The sequence below is a fragment of the Elgaria multicarinata genome, chromosome 5 (assembly GCF_023053635.1).
Source record: "Elgaria multicarinata webbii isolate HBS135686 ecotype San Diego chromosome 5, rElgMul1.1.pri, whole genome shotgun sequence".
In the NCBI taxonomy this organism is placed as follows: Eukaryota; Metazoa; Chordata; class Lepidosauria; order Squamata; family Anguidae; genus Elgaria; species Elgaria multicarinata.
The window spans coordinates 40,181,116-40,202,086 of record NC_086175.1 but is presented as its reverse complement, the minus strand read 5'-3'; the positions used below and the strand labels follow the sequence as shown (position 1 = coordinate 40,202,086).

General features: G+C 40.1%; 1 protein-coding gene across 1 annotated transcript; it reads right to left on the bottom strand.

Moving 5' to 3' along the window:
• Positions 1-864: 864 nt before the first annotated feature.
• LAMP1 (lysosomal associated membrane protein 1) lies at positions 865-19,874 on the bottom strand. Its single transcript, XM_063126168.1, has 9 exons — positions 19,712-19,874; positions 10,197-10,315; positions 8,911-9,127; positions 8,613-8,771; positions 7,200-7,405; positions 4,750-4,869; positions 3,476-3,545; positions 2,837-3,007; positions 865-1,835 (listed from the first exon to the last, which is right to left on the bottom strand). Exons 1-9 carry the CDS (start codon positions 19,758-19,760, stop codon positions 1,696-1,698), a joined length of 1,251 nt encoding a protein of 416 aa, XP_062982238.1. The 5' UTR covers positions 19,761-19,874; the 3' UTR covers positions 865-1,695.
• Between the last annotated feature and the right edge of the window lie 1,097 nt (positions 19,875-20,971).

Here is a 20,971-nt window from a genome sequence, read left to right as displayed (position 1 = left end):
AATGGATGATATTTACAGACATAGGCCTGGTTCAGACAACGCGCTAAACCATGTTGCTTAACCACAAAATGGTTAATGGAATGCATTAAGTTTTAAGGCTAATGGAATGCACAAAATGGTTAAGTGCATTCCCTTAACCATTTTGTGGTTAAGCAGCATGGTTTAGTGTGTTGTCTGAACCAGGCCATAGTAGTCCTGGGATGGGTGGGAATTACAACTACCAGATTTCAAGTAGATGCAGGTTGTTCTTATGCGACTAATGTTTCTATTTTGATTTTTAAATGGTGGAACCGCCAATTATTATTTTTTTTTGGTAGCAATGAATACCATTTGCAAGGAGCGTTATGGTTACTGAAATCATATTTAAGGCTCATCCTTGCTCACCCCAAAAGCACAGTATTGGAGATCCCCCAGTGCCCAAAGATTACAAGATCGGCCTATCATTCAACTCTACTCTCTTCCTGCACCACCACCCATCAGCATTTAGAGAAAGTAAAGTAAAAGACACTATTTGCCTTTCCAAATGCAGCCTTGTACAGGATCCAGCTTTCATTTTGGTCACTTTGGAGGGAAGGATGCTTTGACGAAGGAAATACTAGAAAGACTAAAGGTAGCCAATTTGGCTCAGGCTCCAGCTGAATCCAATCACATCCCTACTAACTAGAAAGCCTATTCAAACCAAGTAAACATAAATTAGTAAAGATTTCAGGGCAGTATTTTGTGATGAGTAGTATAAATGAAGCAACATTCTAAGATGTACGAATAAGCTTCATGCACTTCAAACTGTCCCTCAGAAGTCTTGACTACAGACTATGTAAGACACCCTTAGAAGCCCTGCAATTGCCCAACAAAACACTGAAAACATACAGAAAAGTCTTTATTAGCATTGTTACAGGCAATGCATCCATAACTGATCCTTGCCGTGTACAGTCCCAGCCAAAGTCAAAGCAAGAATTAGCAGATTGAAGTCTATTGTACACATGTGCAGAAATAGGATCTCCTTTAAACTTCCAACAGAAGAGACTGAAATTCACTTTACAAAAAATAAAGTAACACCCATTTTTGTTTGTTTGTAAAAAATGGCCAGCTCCTACCAAGTTGACAGACCAAAAATATCTTTAAGAGTCGGCCAAATTGTATCTTCACACCTTTCATATACCGGGCTTAGTATTTAAAGCTTAATGATACACACCTAGGTAGAGACAAAGTGAGAATAACTGAGCTTGATTGGTCAGTCATTACTTTAACTGCATATGTTCAGTAACTAAGTTCAGCACAGGTTGGTAGTACCAGAAAGTGGAAGTTTCCCTTTGTTAGATACAATTAATCTGAATTTTAAGTGAATGAATGTGACTTAACTATATCACACTCATTTTAAGTAGTTGACATTAAAAACCATGCCAATTCAGAAAAGCATTCTTAAAACTTCAGCCTGTTTCTAGGTGGGCAAATACTTAACCCATTAGCAAATTAAACAGAATTATAGAAGTTATCTTTTGTGCATAGTTAAATGCCACGAGATGGATTTCACATTTAGTAAAGCAGATACTGCAAGAAACAGTTGATAAGGAAAAGATTGTGCTCCCTCATATCAATCTATTTGAGGGGAAGATGGGGGAATAAGGGGAGGAGAATCAATTTATCTGCTTCTTGCAACTGCTGCTCTTCCACACTGGTTTAATTAAGTGCAAATCATTAAATAGTTTGATAGCCAGCATGGCTACGTTTTCTGCCAATTAAATATGCAATCAACACTATAAGGACAAGTCCAGCAAGGGCTGCACCAACTATGATAGGAATCAACATGTTATTTTCATCCTGCGGACATTCTTCCACTGAAAGAAAGGGGAAAAAAACAGTTTTAGTTCTGAAATTCTATTAAAGAGGAAAAATAGTAAGGGATCAGGCCAAACACAACAGAATAATCCCAGGAACTAGTTCATTCGATTTTACAACAATCTGTCAAAGCACCCACTGATTATCAAAAGTTGAATCTAGACTAGCTTTTACATACAGCAAGCATACATGTAAACAAAGTATCTGGGGACTGTCATCGTAGTCACTTGGCTAAATTGCCACATTTGCACCAAATCAGAATTCTAGGTGGTAAAACACCACCACCACTACACTTGGTGGAATAACTTTCCAAAGTTATTTAATAGTCTTACCAAGTTGCCACTTCTTAAAAGACTAATCTGTACTCTACCGAATACTTCCTACATGTTTTAGAGCTACGCAGTAGTATAAAGAGAAAGATGATTGAGTTACAACCGTCACCAACCATATTAGTTAACCTTTGGTAATTATCCTCTGCCACAAGTAGAGGGCAAATCACCATACATTTGTGGTTAGTGGCATACTAATTGCAGCATGGCTGTGTACTTTTGCACAAAGGTCAACTGATTCAGCAGCAGTACACATTTTGACAAATGACACACCTTTTTTTAAAAAAATACATGGCATCTTGCTTTGTCTCAATCTTTGTTTAAATTATTGAGGATGAAAGGCAGGGGACCTCTTATGCTGGCTGTGGTATGTTCAGATGGGCAGGAATGACAGCCTTTCCTTTCAAAACTGTTGACCATTTATAATCTTTTAGGCGTGGCGGGATAAACATACCAGATTTAAACATTACTTTGGGATTGCTGTTGTATGCAAACTTGTTTAAATAAAAGAGGCAGATGAACAGGCAACTAAAAAATTGTTAATTTGTTAACTATACTAGTTACATCAAGAAAAACAGCAACAGAACTGGTTATGAACCATTACCATTGCTTTAAGAATGAATATTTGCATATTCGAATACTGATTTTGCAATCTGTGTTAAAGTCCTCACCTGCTCCAAACTTGTCTCCTGAAATATTGAAAGCCTGGATTTGAACATTGAATATGTTGACAGAAGCTTCGTTTGAGAGCCAGACACTCTCTTCTGTAGTACATTTGTAAGATTTCCCAACTGTAGCTTTTAGGGAATTCAGGGTATTGTTGGCAGCATAAATATCTTTTTCTGCATAAAACAAACATGAAGGTTATGAAAGACTGGCCCTGAACAAGTAAAGACAGTTAGGAAACGTGCACTCTTTTTGTCCCCTTGTTTTACTGATGGTGGGATGGGGTGGGGCAAGATGAAGAGAAAACAGGCTGAATGCGAGTACCAGCCCCCTTCCCGCTATCAATGTTGTGTCCCCATGGGCAAACTACCCCAGAGAATGCTCATTGGCCGTTTACTGCCTTGGCTTAGTGGTACTCTCAAACAGGCTCATAGCACTTGGGACATTCCTTGTACCCTTTAAAAGCTAGACCTGGAATCTACAAGGTAGCATCCATGGGCACCAATGTGCTCTACAGATACCTCTTTGTTGCCCGCCAGTTCTCATGCCCACCTTCCACAAGATTCAAAATGTGCCTAGAGACTCAACAGTTGGGGATCCCTCTGCTATGCCATAAAGGAGTTTTAAAAATGATAACATCTTACTTGTCGCTTCAGAAGGCAAACTTGCGTTCACAATAATGCCTTGAAGAAAATATTTCTCAGTAGTTGCATTCTTAAAAAGAAAGGTAAAACTGATTTACTTCTTAATCCTAGTTGTTGTTTTTAAAAGCTGCTGATCTGCACTTGTTAATTTATAGAGAAAACATTTTTATGAGGCTTGGAACAGAGATGCTGGAAAATTCAGTTTTAGCCACCAAAAATGTATCTTATTTGAAAGTATACTTACTATCTGAAAATTAAAACACCGTTACCAATCCCGAAAAGCAACTCTTTTATTTCTGAAGTCACAAACAATGGAAGGCATTTCCTAGAGGTGGGATTCCATTTCTGGAAAATACCTTTTGTTAAGATAGTGAGGTTATTTCACTAGCTCAAGTAAAGTAAAATAAAATAAACCCTCCCAAAATACAAGACTGGCATGAAGTTTATCTGCTGCTTTCTGAACAATCTCTGCAAAACTTAAACATTCACAATGTTATATGGACTCTACTACAGTCATTCACACTTTAATTGGTGTCATTCTGATGACTAGAGTAGCAATAGTTATGTTTGTTAGTAGCTGACTTACGGGGGGAAAGCACTACTAGTTTAGCCTATAGAGAGTCATAATATAAGGCAAGATTTAATGAAACCACTCATGCAGGTCCTGTTTAAACTTTTACTGTAAGCTGCTGAGATAACTGATTATTGGGCAGCATACAAGAAGAGTACATAAACATAAATACAAGTAAATAAATTTGACAATTCTGCCATTAATGTATTTAAACTGAACAATTCCGTCCATCACCATTTATTCAAGAGGTTTAATGACAATGAACAACATGAGAAAATGTACAGCAACCTGCAGCATCACTTAAATAAGGACAAGGGCACCAAAAGATACTCAACAATTCTTAATAGTGCAGAAGCATCAAATTTAGTTCCGAGTTCTACATCTTGGACAATCTCAGTCCCCTTTTAAAACCATTTTATTCAGTCTCTTGGGGAGAGACTAGGATTTCTAATGAGTAGGGCTTCTACAATGGACCAGGCCCCACTTTTGATAACTAGTAGAAGAATTATGCACATAAATAAATGCACATTTGAATAGTTTACACATGTCAAATATAGCTTTTTATGACAGATGTTTCAGATCATAAACAGCTCTGTCTATAAAGAATCATGAAAACCAATTGCACTGTGTGAGCAATGGACACTGTTTGCTGTCTTGGGCATACTTAAGCATTCCATAAGGCACTGCATTCCATAAAGCTTACCTGAACAAAACTGAAAGAAAGGCTGATGTTACTAGTAGTCAAATTTAGAGTAATTTTCGAATTCTCACAGCTCCCAACGGAAGATGTAGTCGAGGGAAGATTAAACACCTCTGATTTAGCCTTGAGAACAGAAAAACAAGTTACAATGACTATTAGGGATCATGTAGCAGTAGATGGACTTTTTCTGTGCAATCTTGTTTGTATGAACAGCTACAGGGAACATTGGATAAATGTAAGTGGCTTTAGGGGGCAGTATATTCCTGCCATGGCGGTGAAGAGATTATCTTTTCCAAATTCATCCATGTCAATAGTACAAATCTAGCTGTTAATTGCAGTATAAGAGCAAGATATTTATTTAATAAATTTGTCAATCACCCCTCCAATGACAATATGCTGATGCAATGTACAAAGCAGATAACGTAAGTAAAACAAAATCTTTAAAGTATCATAAAAAATGACAGCACAGGAGCAAAAACATCCAGTGCAGTTAAAATTATAGAACATTACACACCACAATTAAACAGAAGAGAACTGCGTTCTCTACCCATCAAAAGCATAATAATGAGGGGGGCAGTTTGACCTTTCTAGGAAGGTAGGTTCCATAACTGGGTTGTTGCTCTAGAAAAGCCCCTGTCAAGTATCCAGCAATATAGCCTAGTCTATCGAGGTGACGGGACATCAGAGGGGTTGACTGCAAATTGTGATCAGGTTCATACAGGAGGCAGCAGCCCTTCAGACATTTCAGCCTCAAACCATTTAGGTTTTTAGAGGTAAGAGTCAGCACACTGAATTGTGTTTGGAAACAACTTAGAAGCCAGCAATGGTTCAAGAGTTCTACAGCCTCCTTGGCATTACTGGAAAAGAAGAAATAGTGCTAGGTATCATCAGCATATTCAGGAGACCCAAATTCCAAATTGCCTCCATCAGCAGCCTCACATAGATAAAGTAGCAGGGGAAATACACCCCTGAGGAACCCCATAGGCCAATGTCCTAGGACTTGAACTCAAGTCCTCCACCCCACCCCCAGTACCATCTTCTGGGAATGCTGAACCACTACAAAACAGTGCCCCAAGTCCCACATTTACTAAACATCCCAGAAGAATACCATGGTCAATAGTGTCTAATGTTGCTGAGCGGTCCAGCAGTGCCAACAAGGATGCACGCTCCTTGCCCAGCTCCTGACTTAGGTCATACACCAAAGCTGGTTCTGTACCCACACTGAAATTGATCTAACAATCAGCTTCATCCAAGGAAGTCCGGAGTTGTGGTACCACTCCACGAACTTACTGAGACAAGGAAGATTTGGAATTGGCCAGTAATCACCCAGAGTTGAAGGGGCCAATGCACCTGATGAGTGTTGAAATCCCTCAAAACAATCAATTTGGAGGAAAATAATACCACTCTAAAGCCACCAGAACTAGCTGAGGCAGGGAGACAGTTGAGTAGTGGACTGGGTGCTACCCCCAAATAATCCCTATCCTGTGCCCTTGTCCTGTCAACATATTCAAATCCTGGGGACCACCAAATGCCGTACCTCACTAGGGGAATGGACTCACGATAGGTCACTGCAGCTCTCTCTTACTGCCCACCCCAACATGTTAAAACCATGTCTGTTTCCAGGCACAATTCAAGTGCTGGTTATCATCTATACAGCCTTATACGGCTTGGGTCCAAGTTATCTAAAAAATCATGTTCTACCATATGAGCCAGCCTGTGCTCTGAGATCTTTCGGGGAGGACTTTCTCTCATTCCCACCAACATCACAGGCACACCTTTTTGGTGGCTGCTCCAAGGCTCTGGAACTCCCTTCCTAGGGAGTCTAGACCAGCTCCCTCTGTGTTACACTTTTGGAGGCAGGCAAAAACGTTTTTGTTCCAGTGTGGAAATACTCTGGACCTGCATTGAGGTATTGGATTTTATTTTATTTTTTAAAAAATGTGTTACTGTTCTTAATTTTTTAAAATGTTTTTAATTTTATAGTGGATTTAATTCTATTTTAACTTTTGTCAATTTATATTTATGTGTTTTAATCCTGTAAATCGCCTTGAGTCCTAGTGCTGGGAAAAAGGCGAGATATAAATATTATAATATAACAACAACCGGAAAAGCAACGCCTCTATTTCCCTCCCTCATTCCAAACACATACATAAACCAAAACAAGGCAGCCCATAGAGCTTGCTCAATATCAAAGAGCATCCACATTTTAATAACTAATCCCAGAAACCAAACCACCCACAAGGAAACTCTCCTACACTGAACTGATTGAGGAAAAGGTAAAAGATCCTGGCCAAGTGTGCAGAATACATTACAGGGAGAGACAATCTAACAACTTTTTGTGTGGTGCAGGAGTAGTTTTGTTATTAAAAATCTGCTCTAAGGCTCATTAGGTCTCCTGAAGCATATGTGTGTGTGTGTGTGTCCATAGGTAATATTAATAAATAGAACTATACCTTATCGTTTACATTGTAGGTGACATTGACTTGCAGACCCATAAAAGCAAGCAAGCAGGTCCCATTCACGCCAGTCACATTATAATGCCCAACATATGGAGTTTGTGTGGGTGTGGGTGGTGCCACACTGGTAGTTGTAGGGGCAACATGGGTAGTTACAGGGACGACGTGGGTAGTGGAGACTTTATCTTCAGCACAGACAGTTTCTGAAAGGCACAAATCACAGAATTGGAGGCAAGCTAGCAAGAGGCAACCTCATCCACTTTTGCTCAAGAATTACAAACTCAGCAGCATCCCCACTTACGGTAAGCAGAGGAAGAAAAACCATACTGAGCTGATTAACAGCTGCCTTTGGCACAAGTGTATACAGTTTTATTTTGCCTTTTTCATACAGTTTGTCTATCTAGTACTTCTTTACATTGCTTTTTGCCCCAAACTACAAAAATACCTACTTAGTTCTTCTATATTTAAAAAGATTTTATTATAGTCAGCCCTTGTATTTTGAAGGAGATTGTAAACTTAGATGTCTGGCGCCCAAGACCAGATAAGAAGTTTGGTTCCTGATATACAAAAGGCTACATAAAAAATGATGAAAAGCTTCAATCAATATGTTTCAAATATCCTACCCAGATGTCACCCCAAATCAATATCCACTTCACAATTCCTCCTCAATAAATATTCTGGTCAGACATCACCCCAAATTCATTCATCAAGCATGCACATTCTTCCTCTCTATGAAAGAACAGGTCTCTATATGCTGATGGGGGTGGGTGGGTTAAACCTTCCGTTCCCTCCCTCCCCACTGTTCACCTGATGGATGGAATCAGCTGAGCAGCAGAGGGCGTGGCGGAGTGCTAAATTGAAAGAAGGGGCCAGAAATTCCCCATATCTGTTTTTAGGTATTTGCACAACACGTTGTTGGCCAATGAAATCCAGTGCTTTACTAAGTGAATTTCTTGATAAGAAACTCATTTTATATAAACCTTTAGAAAAAAAAGTCAAATAGCATCTTTCAGCTCAAAGCTAGACAGTGAAAAAGAGACCCCCACAGGTATGTCTAGTTCTTCTAGGAAGATCTGGCTCACTAGAGGTTCTCTTTGAATTTATTTATTTATTACATTTATATACCACCCCACAGCCGAAGCTCTCTGGGCGGTTTACAACAGTAAACATTAAAAAGTATACAAGATTTAAAAAACCATCAGAAACATAAAAACAGTATAAAAACAGTATCCATTTAAAAAACAATTCTGGGGTCCATTAAAAACAAACTTAACGTTGTTAAAATGCTGTTAAACTGTTAAAACGCCTGGGAGAAGAGAAGTCTTGACCTAGCGCCAAAAAGATAACAACGTTGGTGCCAGGCGAGCCTCATCGGGGAGATCATTCCACAGTCGGGGAGAAGATCCTTACCATTTTTACTGAAGGTGCTATTTTTAAGGTATGCTTCGAGTGTAACGTTACTGAGAAGAATGACCACATTTTCCATGCTTATCTTGTTCTTGTTGAGACACGTGTATATTGTATCTTCTGGTGCTTTAATATCAGTTTCCTTGGTTGTTTCCTTTACTCCTGTAACAGAAAATGTGCAATTGTTTGTGCAAATGGGTGATGGTCTTCAGAAAATTCTGCACAAATGGACCACCATCCAACTTATTACCATCCCAGCTACAGTGGCATACTGGACTTTGCAAAGCTTAAAAGTACTTACCTCCAGTTGCATTGGGGAAAAAGTTGGTATCTGACAAGTTGTATTTAAACGTCAGGTTATTGACCATATAGGAAGACTCCTTCTCTTCAAATGCCATTCTTAATGAATGCCCGTTGCCAAATCCAACTACAAGAACTTGTAAAGTTGGATTCTTACTGCCACAGGTGCTTACATCTTCCAATACGTGAGCATTAGGTGGAAGTTCAAAGGTACTGTTCTAATAGACATAAAAGCAGGATTTATTGTTTTGTTCAGTTGCAATTGGTAAACAGCTCTCTATTTTACCCTGCACTCTATTTTATTGTATTTTTATTGCAGCACTAATTTTTACCTTGTCATCCCTTTTAAGAACCTGGTTTTATCCCTTTTCTCTTCCCTTTAATAAACTGCTTTAAAGCCATAAGCTGGTGTGGTTTACTTCATGGTAACTCCTGGTGCTAACTTCAGTGTTTGGCTGGTGGCAGGCAGGTGGCTGGGTGAACAGTTGGGACTTGCCTCACCTACCTGGTAGGAAGGGCATATTGACTGTGCTCTTCCTTCTCAATAAGAACATGCAATATAGCTAAGATTAGAAGTGGGTAGGTACATGTAGCCATCAAGAAGTCATCCAGAAACAGTTTGAATGACAAAAACAACCAATGGTGTAGGGACTAGAATGTTGCACCTAGGACTGGAGATATATAGCCATGAGAGCTCATTGGTGCATTCTTAAGCCCGTCACCATCTTTCAGTCTAACTTCCAGTACTGGGGCTTGCTGTGAGGATAAACTGGGAGAGAATTATACACCACACTGAGCTCCTTGCAGGAAAGGCAGGATTTAAATGTGGGATATAAATGTAATGACTTCATGGCAGTGTCTTAAAATGCTCACCACACACTGACATCAACTAGACTGATTGCACTTTATCAGGCAGATCTTTTTGCCTTCCAGCAGTGAACTCTGAACCAATTTACACATTACTTTTAGATGTACATTTAAGATTCTCTTAAGGGAACACCTAAACATGAAGCATGAATAGGCTGAACAAATGCATCAGAGAGCTATGTTTAGCTGAAGCCCCCTCTAAAATATGCATTAAGTTGGAAAACCAAGTTTGTTACCACCTAATATGCAAAATGACAGTTTATTGTTAACAAAGGCCCAAATTTGAGTGTGAGTTAAATAGCTCTAACTCCAAATGTAGATCTTGCTGATTTTAGCCACATAGTACTCTGACATGTGTCTTAAATTACAAATCCTTGCAGACAGCTTTTGGCCTAGCATTCATTTAAATTTCAGTCTCACCTCCTGTTTTTTATCCTTCTTGACATATTCCACTGTGAATTCCACAGAGAAATGGGCTAATATGCATATTTTTCCACTTTTATCTTTTACTTGAAATGTTGAAGATGCTTGTGAAACCCCTGTGAACAGAAAACAAGCAGTAAAAATCAAGCAGTACAATGTTAATATGCGTCTTTGAAAAGCACAATGCCCATGTGTAACCATGGGAAACACTGAGATGGATGACATGCGGAAGGAGAACACAAGTACTTTTAGAAGGCTTGAATTTACTGATCAATTCTTATTTGGACCACATGATGCAGATAATCTAAGCTCTATTTATAAGGGAAATGCAAGTGTCCTCCCTCCTTTTGAAAAGTGGAATTCCAAGGCTTAATAGTGAGAGGTTAACATCGCTGCGTGGGAATTACTGTGCCCTTATTTTGCATTTTTCCATTTTCTGGTGCTTCTGAATTATGAAAATAAGTTCCTCTATGCTTTCAACATTTCCCTGAATCTCCAGCAAGTCCAGAAATAGGAATCATTGGCTCACCTGCTTTTTCATAGCCCCTTTTGGGATGTACTAGACTCTGGGAAATGCTGAACAGGGCAGGAGAATGACAAGGGTCAGTTCAAGGTATAATGCTGAGAGGATGGACATTGCCAAGCAGGAGTTACTGTCTCCCTCTCCCCCATTAGTGCTTCTTTTTGGAGCACTTCTTTTACTTTTCTCCCTCCTTTTTTGTGATTCTGGGGTTGTCCTTTCTCTTAGTATTATTTCTCTCTCAGTCCTTCATAACTCTGTGCAAATTAGCCTATAAGTAGTCCCACCTTGTCAATTTCCTTGTGTGTCAGCCTCCCTTTGACAGGTGAAACATACAAGGAAATTTAAAAGGCAAGATTACATAGATTGGGCAGCTCATGCACGCTTGTGAAGTCCAGGGGACTTTTTTTTATTTTTAAAGTCCAGGGGACTTTTGTATTTTTTTTAAAGAAATAACTCATTTGCATACTCCCAAAGCACCAACCAATTTTTTTTTAAAGGTGGTAAACAAGTGATGGTCTTCTTTTCAAACTGTTTGGGCATCAGTGGAGTAGCAATCATTGGTGAGATTGTGAAGAGTGGTGCTGGCTTTTTTGATGCTCTTGCCAAGCAGCTGTGTAGCTTGGCACACACTATGGTAGCTGGTTTGGACGTCATGACAAGCCAACCTGAGAACAAGCTATCTTCAACGACCATGACTTGTTGAGGAAAACACCCCTACGCTGAATCACATGCGGCAGGATTGGATTTAACAGTAAACCACACTGACATTAACATGGTTCACAATCCTTCATGGCTTATTGTGATGTGTGATACGAGTCCATGTCTCCCTCCCTCCCTCTCTCTCTCTCTCTCTCTCTCTCTCTCTCTCTCTCTCTCTCTCTCTCTCTCTCTCACACACACACACACACACACACACACACACACACACACACCAGATTTATAGACCAAAGTCTTTTTTGTATACAAGATCTCTTTGGTAGAAAAAGGGCAGAAAATATATCACTGGAATATTTGTTTCTGACTTTCTTGAAAAGGGGCCAGTATTTTAAGGCGCAAACAAGAACCTAAAAAGGTAAGAGCTGTGCTGAATCAGACCAAGGTCCATCTAATCCAGCATCCTGTTCATGAAGTACCCTGCAGTTGTCTGTGGAAATCCACAAGCATGAGAAAAGTGTTAACGGCACCCTACTGTTCATGTTCTCTAGCAACTGGTGTACAAGACTTACTGCATCTAATACGCAAGGTAACATATAGCCATCTGGACTAGTCACCATTGACAGCTTTATCCTTCATGAATTGGTCAAATCCCCTTTTAAAGCCATCCAAATTTGTGGCCATAACTGCATCTTGTGGAAGTGAATTCCATAGATTTAACTATGCACTGTGTGAAGTAGTACTTCCTTGTATCTGTCCTTAATCTCCCACCAATCACCTTCAACGGATGACCCCAGATCCTAGTATTGGGAGGGAGAACAATGTCTCCCTATCCCCTTTCTCCAGACCATGCATTATTTTGTACACCTCTCTCATGTCTCCCTTTACTTGCCTCTTTTCTAAGCTAAACAGTCTCAGATGTTGTAGCCTTTCTTTAGAGGGGAGTTGCTCCATCCCCTTGATCATTTTAGTTGCTGTGTTCTGCACCTTTTCCAACTCTACAGTATTTTCTAGGTGCGTGACCAGAACTGTATAAAGTATTCCAAGTATGGTCTCAACACAGATTTATGTAAGGGCAGTATGATATTGGAAGTTTTATTTTCAATTTTGTTTTTTAATTATAATTAATTATATTTGCATTCTTTATGGAAGCCACACACTGGGTCAATGTTTTCAATGAGCTGTCCACAACCCTAAGATCTCTTTCTTGAGAAGTCACTCGTAGCTCAGATCCCAGCAGCATATACATGAAGCTTGGAGTTTTTTGTCCCAAATTGCATAACTTTACACTGCATTTGCCATTTTAATGCCAATTCTCCCCATTTGGAGAGATCCTTTTGGAGCTCTTTGCAGTCCATTTCTGTTTGAAGCATTCTAAATAATTGGGTGTTATCGGCAATTGTAGCCAGTTCACTGCTTGCTCCTAATTCCAGATAATTTATGAACAAGTTGAAAAATCATTGGTCCCAATACAGATCCCTGTGGGACTCCGCTATTTACATTCCTCCATTGGGAGAATTTACCAATTATTCCTACTCTCTGCTTTCTATCCTTTAATCAATAACTGATTCATAATAACACCTCTCCTATTATTCCATGACTGTTAAATTTGTTCAGGACTCTTTGGTGAGAGGTGTGTTTTTTTATCAAAGGCCTTTTGGAAGTGAAGGTAAGCTAGTACTGTTGAGTTCACCTCAGCTATCAGACTTCATTAACAATGTTCTAGTTGTTACAGTTCAGGTTGTTGTCAAAGGCAACTGTAGACTAGCAGAAGTTAATGATTTACTCGGATTGTATCTGTACAAAGGACAGTTCAAACTTCTGCATTATTAAAGCCATGTGTTGAGTGTGCGTGTGTGTGTAAGACTGAATTGTCACGAGGAAGCTGTCCAGTTCCCCTCACCATTTATGCTACAGTCTTGTCAGTTTCCTCTCTAGGTTTACATTTGTATACTGTTTATTCTAAAATAATTGTGTTTCTTGGAGGCAAGAAGAGGAAAGAGAGCTACCATGGTTTGAAAAGCAGACATTGGAGAGCCAAAACTAGACACTTCCCTGCAAAGTGACTGAATGCAAATGTTTGTCAGCAATATACAAGTCTTAAGTTAAGGTACTATATCATGTCTTATACAGACAGAGTCTGGTATGCTCTCTCTCTCTCTCTCTAAAGATGAGCCAGTATACTCTACTTTTTCTCTAGAGGATGTTATTTGTCCTACACAGTGAATTAGAGCTGGTTGCATGTTGATTCCCCACCCACCCGGTCTTATGAGTTACTTGTGCTTCTTTCACCATTTGTACTGTAACATGCATGGTGTGAGAATACTTCAAATTTATGCAATATTCAACTTTATGTAATAATTACTGAAGAGACAGACCATTAATGAGTTAAATTTTTGGTACTGGTCGATCACCTTACTGTCTAAGGTGATAAAAATTGTCAGTGACTTTTTCAAACAACAGTGACTCTCTAACCCTCTGCTTCCTTCTCCCCACCCCTTGAGAAACACACAACTGTTTTGGAGTAACAGCCATTAATAGTGACCAGCATTGTTGGGAGACACAGATGTTAAGAGTCAGTCAGATTTGTAAACACCAAGCTAGCAATATTGGCTTTGCTAATTACATCCTACCATTTTTGTTGATGTGTCTTTTCCGAACATGCTAGGATAGCAGCAATTCAAGACCTTTATAAAAATGTATTCATTAAAAGTTCTTCTTTAGAACAGTTTTACAGAGACACAGGGACAAAGTCCACTGCATTGTCTTGCTTTCCTCTTTAATACAGGAAAGTTGTTTAGAAGCTGTTTGCAAATGACCAGTCTTACTGCAGTAGAATCATGATCCATTTGTTGATAAAGAGCTCCGTGCATTCAATCACGACTAGATGCTGTGAAATTATAGCTATTCTAGAAGAAATGGATACAGATGTTTGGATTCCTAGCCCATAGTCACATTTAAGACATAGATTTGGACCAGATGACAAACTCAGAAAGAGACCAAAGAACCAAAAAGCTATTCAAGAATTAGAGCAGGCAGATTTCAGATTTATTGAATCTACTTTGCTTTATACTAGAACTCAGTGATCCGCTAACCCAAAGCCTGGTGGCAAAAGACATACTTGGGGAATTAAAGCATTCTGAGCTCAGGATTTGTTTTGAGTACCAGAACTAAACACAGCTCATAGCCCTTCCAGACAAAAATCCACTCCTGATTATCTCAAACTTTTCCCCTTTTGGTCCTATAATTTAGGGCATATGTGTGTGAATTTTGTAGTTCCTACTGGGAATTAGAAATTCTTGCCAATCTACTGTGAATCACCCAGAGATCTACAAGTAGATCCAGATCTATTTTCTCCCCAGCCCTGCTCTAGAAGAGCAGTCAGAGAGGGTAGTCTTACCCAACTTTGAGAATTCAAATATAGTTTTAAACCACTTAATTGCATACATCAGCGCACTGAAACATCAATGTCACTGTCTTTAACGACTTGTTTTCAGTATTCACTGTATGAAGACCATATTGTAAAACTAAGATCACAAGTAACTAACTACTTGCTCAATCTTATTTAGACATGCTCTAGAATCAAGAAACATATGATTTTAAAAAAGCCATCAGTCTTTTTTGGTGAGCTCTCATGGGTTAGAAACTACCACAATGCAGAGGGGGAACTGCTGAACAGGAAGAGGGGGTAGCCAGCACAGTTTGCATTTTGTAACAAAACAGAGGTGATTTACATCTAAAGATATCACCCTTCAGCTTTCTGACTCCTTACGAATTTTTCATAGAGTATGCAGCTAAATTAAATCCTCTTAATCTATAGGATCTATACAAAATTACTTGCCATTTGGGAGTAAATTTTAAGGGCTCCAAGGAGAGAGAGAGAAAAAAGAAAAAGGTGCTACTTTAGCTATAACCCCTAACCCATGCACCTCATAGTACACATTTGGACACTGCTGCATGAATTTGCCATGGCCCCATCAATATTCTTTACAAAACGGCTAAGAACACAGCAGCAGGAAGACTTCAGGCCAGCCTGAATAACCTCTTCATGACAAATGTGCCACTTTCAGGTTGATAATTTAAACAGTAGTGATATCTAATCAACTGTGAAAAGCAGCGACATGCAAAAGTAGTTTACACTAGGATTTCACTTTCCATCTAGGCTGAGAGTCAGTGGATAGTATAACTGTAAATCCTGGAACTGAAAAGTTCATGGCTATAAAAGCCACATATCAAGACAATGTATTACAACTTCCTGCCAAATAGCTGTTCCAGCCCAAATTTCATGCTGGATCAGCTGTTTTATCAGAAGCAGCTCTTCCTGTTTAAGCAATTCTACTCTATGGATAAACAAACTACAAGTTTTAGCGGAAAATCAGCAGTAAGTTTCATTTTTCAGATTTTCTCTGAAGTGAAGTAGTAAGGTGTTCAATCTAGCATTCAATCTAGAAAACTTGTCATGTTTGCAGGTTGTCTTCCTGTAACCATTGGGCAATTGTAGATAATGTTAAGGAGTGGATATTACCCCACAATGTAGCCATTTTAAATGAAAATCTTCATTTATTTTCATTTGATTAAGCCCACCCTTTGTAACCCTTGTAAAATAGTGACTTGTACCAAGAGATAAGGCGACACTGATTAGTCAGCATCTCTGTGCAATATATGCAAGAACTCGAGACAATACTGCACTAGCAAGAACCTAACTTGCATGTTTCACATTGCTGCAAAAAGCTCAGATTGGATGCTTTTTAGCACCAAAAATGAACAAGTCCACTACAAAAGGGTGGGGTCTACCTACATACCCAACTCCCTCAACTAAGAACTGAAAGAACAAGAACTATCTTCCCTTTTACTGCCCCAGTTTATCATCTTTGTTTGTTCCTATTAACTCTCCAGATCTGCTAAACTGGGCAGTTTATCTATCAGCCTTGCAATTATCTGCTTGTGTGCACGTGCTTAAGGATTCCTTCTAAAGTTACCCTATAAACTTAAGGCTCCAGTGCTGGCAGTCTGAGCTAGTCACAGGTTCCTAAATGCTGTAGGTTAGATGAACCCCTGGTTAAGATTACACCTTCCACTCAATTAAACACATTTTGTTAACAACACAAAGTGGTGACTTTGATCTTCATATTTTTCAGCTAGAAAAAGTTGTCAGATACTATACTTTTAGTGGGTATTACCAGGTGTTCCAGAGGCACAGAGACAAACAACAGTTCTAGAGAACATAAGATTTGATGGAATTGTACAAAATCAGCTTAGAATGATTATGTTGATTTCATTTTTAGGCACTGTAAAACTACCAAATAGACCATGCGCTGTTCTTTTAAAGCCAAAAATATTTTTATTTTGGTAAAATGTAGGGAACAGCAGGGAATCACAAAATGAAGTAGTGATAAGGAAGTATCAAATGTATTTTGCTAATGAGGAAGAAAAGAAAAGTAATTTCAGGTAGAAGGAAGCATCACACCCAGAATAAATTCCAATGTTAAAGTCATGAATTCATCTTTAATGTGTTCAGAACCCCTAAAAATGTGTACACATAATGAACAGCTGTAAAAGGGAGACTTGGCCTCACTAGTCACAAGCCTGTCCTTGTATTTTCCTAATCTGTTTCAATGCCACTAAAACATTGTAAACTAAGCCTCTCTGGATTCTTCTCAGATATAGCTTTTCAATGCTAACATAACCCAGCTTTGTTTATGAGAGGCACAAATACTGCAGCCTGGCTGACTTTAATGACACTGTTTTTTCCAAGGTGAAAAGAGATCTTGCAATCACTTCTGGGAGAAAACACTGTAGAACATACATACTCAAGCAAACATCTCTTTGAATCAGGAAGGAATGGAGTAAGGCTAACCAGTTATTCTAACGATCCAAAAAAAATCCATATAATACCAGATTAAAGCAAAATAGAATGATTCACATTCATGAACCACGCTTGTTATGCATTCTATATTCTGGAATTCCCAAAATTTATAATGTACCCATTCACACAACCAGATGCCAACAGCAATAATAAGAAACAGAAGAAAACTACTCTCAGGATAGAGACATTTTGCTTTCAGTTGGATCATTAGTGGCATGTTACATTCAAACACCATATCCAGTTCTCACAAGATATTGGATTGGGGAGATAGGAAATGCTTTGCCAATTTAATTTTGTTTGTACAATCAAGGGGGGGGGGGGGGAAACGGTGAGGTTATTTAAAAAACACATACCACCACACATATGGAGAGATGTGTGCTCCAACACTTGGAAGGAGGGCATGGTTTAAAAAATAATTTAAAGAAAGACAAGGCAAAAGCAATTGTTCAGTGTTTGGCACAAGTTGCTTTACAGTCATTTGCCACTTTTGGTTCAGAGAGCTATATAAGCACTCCCACGCTCAAATGACAGAGCAAGATGGAAGTTTATTTTATTTTTAAGAGGTACAAGAGAGAGATGAAGGCATGGGAGAGAAAAATAGTTGAGCACAAGAAATGAGATCACATACAGTATCCAAATAAGTGCTGTAACATCTTCTCTTTATATTGTATATTGTATTTGTGTTTTTAGACTGTTGGTTGTTTTATTATTCTTTTCATGGTTTTAATTTTTGTGAACCGCCCAGAGAGCTTTGGCTATTGGGCGGTATAAAAATGTAATAAATAAATAAATAAATTAAATTCTCATAATCCATACAGCACTGACAACTGCAAAGGAAGTACTAGGGGAAGTACTCCCCACTCTCCCCAAAACAATTCGTTGCTATTGGAGTATTGAGCCGCCTTTTTCCTGCAAAAAAATAAATATATGCTACCTTGAAGAAAGACAGACACACTCCATGGAACAACCAAGTTAAAACCAGTCACTTTTAAATGCTAAACACAACCAACTATGGCTGCCTGCCCATGGTGGGTTGCTGTGTCATGTGAACCCAGTCAGTATCTGGGAAGGGTCTGGTGATCCAATAGCAGCTGTATTACATACAGGTGCTTCCTTTTAACTGAAGCATTTAACTTTTTTTTAATTACCACAACTGTAAGGCTTGAACAAACAACATATCACCACTATGCCAGTAGCTTTCACTACATCAAGTTAGGAACATGTGAAGCTTCAAATGCAAAAAGGCAGGCAAGTTTCCTGACTTACACCTGTAGTTGCTAGGTGCTTCTGGTGAGCACCCATAAGAACTGTTTGTGGAGCTGCTGGGGGAAGCAGAATACAGGGGCAAAGCATCTGAGCAGTCTTCAAAAACATTGTTACACCTTGGAAGGAGAACAACCACATTCTTAAGATATGCACGCACAGCCAAGAGAAATCAGACCTCAAGGTTTAAAGTTACAAAACCACCCACATCCAGCTTGGAATAAAACTACTCCTACAGCGCATTCAAAGAAAGGAAAGAGAAAGTATTTAGTCATTCACTTCCTTCTGCCTTTAGAGAAAGAGAAACGTTCACTAGAGGCTTTGCCAAGAAACATCTATAATAGCCTTCCCAAACCTGGTGCTCGCCAAACGTTTTGGATAACTCCCATAATCCCTGACAACTGGCCATGTTGAATGGAGCTGATGGAAATTGCAATCCTAAACATCGGGAGAGCACTAGGTTAGGGACAGCTGATTTAAAGTCTATAGACAAATCAGTGGAGTGGCGAGCAAACGAGTAGCAGGGATTTTGCTAGTACAGACATAGGGAAGCTGAACAAGAAACACGGGTAAAGGTTAACCTAGCCACAGCGCTTCAAAGTTTAATTTTAGCAAGCACTCTCGAGGGTTAATAACTGTACTGTTTGGCGACAGCATCAAGCAGGAGGGTCTTATCACAACAAGGACACTGGGCGGAAGGTACTGTTCCCAGCTGCAGGGAAAATATGGAAGGAAACCGCATCTCACCCCCTCCCCTTCACCTCCCACAACCAGGACTTGCTGTGTGGAACAAGGAGGGCCTAACCAGGACCTACCTGAGAGACCCACATGGCCTTTAGCTTGGCTATCTTGCCTACTAAAACCCCAGATTAGTGCACCGTGTTAAAGGGACAAGTGCCGGGGCCGGACCCTTGGCTCGAAATGCAGCTGCGTGAAGCTCCGACGAGCCCGGGGCCTCAAAGGGACGAGAGAGGGGCCTGCTTCTACGGGGTCTTCCGCGCACGCAGCCCCAGAGCCAAGGAGGTCTGGGCAGGCCTGTGCGGCGCAGGGGGAGCGGAGGAGAGGAATGGCGCTCAGGTAAGCAATACCGAGCGCGTCACACAAGCCGGTGCCAGGCGAGGCAGAGGCCTACGGGGCGGGGGTGAGAGGGAGACGCGCCCGCGCCCGTGTCCCCGTCCTCCCCCCGGCTCGTCTTCTCAGACTCACCCAGCATAACCGCCGCCAGGAGCAGCCCCCACACACACCGCGCCGCCATGACAGGACCGAGCCGAGCGAAGAAAGACGGCCGAGGACGAAGCGAAGAACAGCTCCTGCGACGCGACACGGGAGTGGAGACTAGAACAGACGCCAATAGGCGCGGTCACATGATCGACGACGTCACCCCACCCCTCCTTTTCTCTACCTCTCGGTCACCTGATCTAAGCCACGCCCAGCCTCTTTTAATTACAAAAGAGAGGGAGCGAGAAAGAGTCGGGTGGGGAACGGCTGGCCGGAACCAGCCCTGGTCTCGCGAGAACTAGTGAGTGGCGAGAGCGATTGTCGAAGCCCTACGAGACTGCGTGTCCCTCCCGCCCCCACAGCTGTGCAAAACGATGTTCATCTTGGTGTTATTTTATGATTGGCGTGTGATGGACGCATTGGCTGTGTCTTAAGGAAGGCTAAAAGCGTCTCAATAATATTAAATAATGATGATGATGCAGTAATACTAGTAGGATTTAAGAGCGGTGTTGGATTATTTATTATTTTTCTGCACCGCCCAACAGCCAAAGCTCCCTGATCCCGTTTTCATAGTGGCCAAACAAATGCCTTTGGAAAGCCCACAAAAAGCAATTGGAGCACTCTCCCAGCCAAGTGCTATACAGAGGCATGCTGCTCCTAATACCGGAGGTAACTTGAACCAGATAAAACGGGCTTCAACTCATTGGTCTTGCTAGTACTAACATTTTACATTGTGTTATAAATTACCTGAACTTACAATGTTTCATACATTATAAAGTTATTAAAGGGAAGGCATTTCTGTGTGGAAAATGATGTTCTCCCAATGTGCAGTGTAAGGATCACATGTGAGTTTCACTGAGCTTTCACATTTAACCACAGACAATGTGTATAGCAATTTTGCAATGTCCGAAGCAGCCTGATTCTGAGCAAAGGAAATAACTCATATAAGTCACATGCTAGCTTTCCTGCTGCTCCCAGATTCAAAGGGCAAAAAAAAGAAAGAAAAAAGGTGATTGCAGATGTTATAACACATGCAATCTCTGCAGGAGGATTCTCAGATAGCGCTTTTTTAAAAAAAAGGCTATTGCCTTCTACAATGTCAACACACCATAATTTTAATACATTGATGGGAATGCCTGGCTGTCCCCCAATCTAAAATATCAGAAGTAATTGGAGCAGCTTGTAGCCAGAAACGATATGGTGAAGTGGTAAAAAAGGGAGGAGAGTCTATTATAATCAATATGAAAC

Coding starts and splice junctions, on each gene's coding strand:
- LAMP1 (XM_063126168.1), bottom strand. CDS start 19,760: ATGGCGGCGCGGTGTGTGTGGGGGCTGCTCCTGGCGGCGGTTATGCTG. Junction 10,316..19,711: donor CCTGGCGGCGGTTATGCTGG/GTGAGTCTGAGA, acceptor TTCTGTTCACAG/GGGTTTCACAAGCATCTTCA. Junction 3,546..4,749: donor TTTCTTTCAGTTTTGTTCAG/GTAAGCTTTATG, acceptor TTTCTTTTTAAG/AATGCAACTACTGAGAAATA.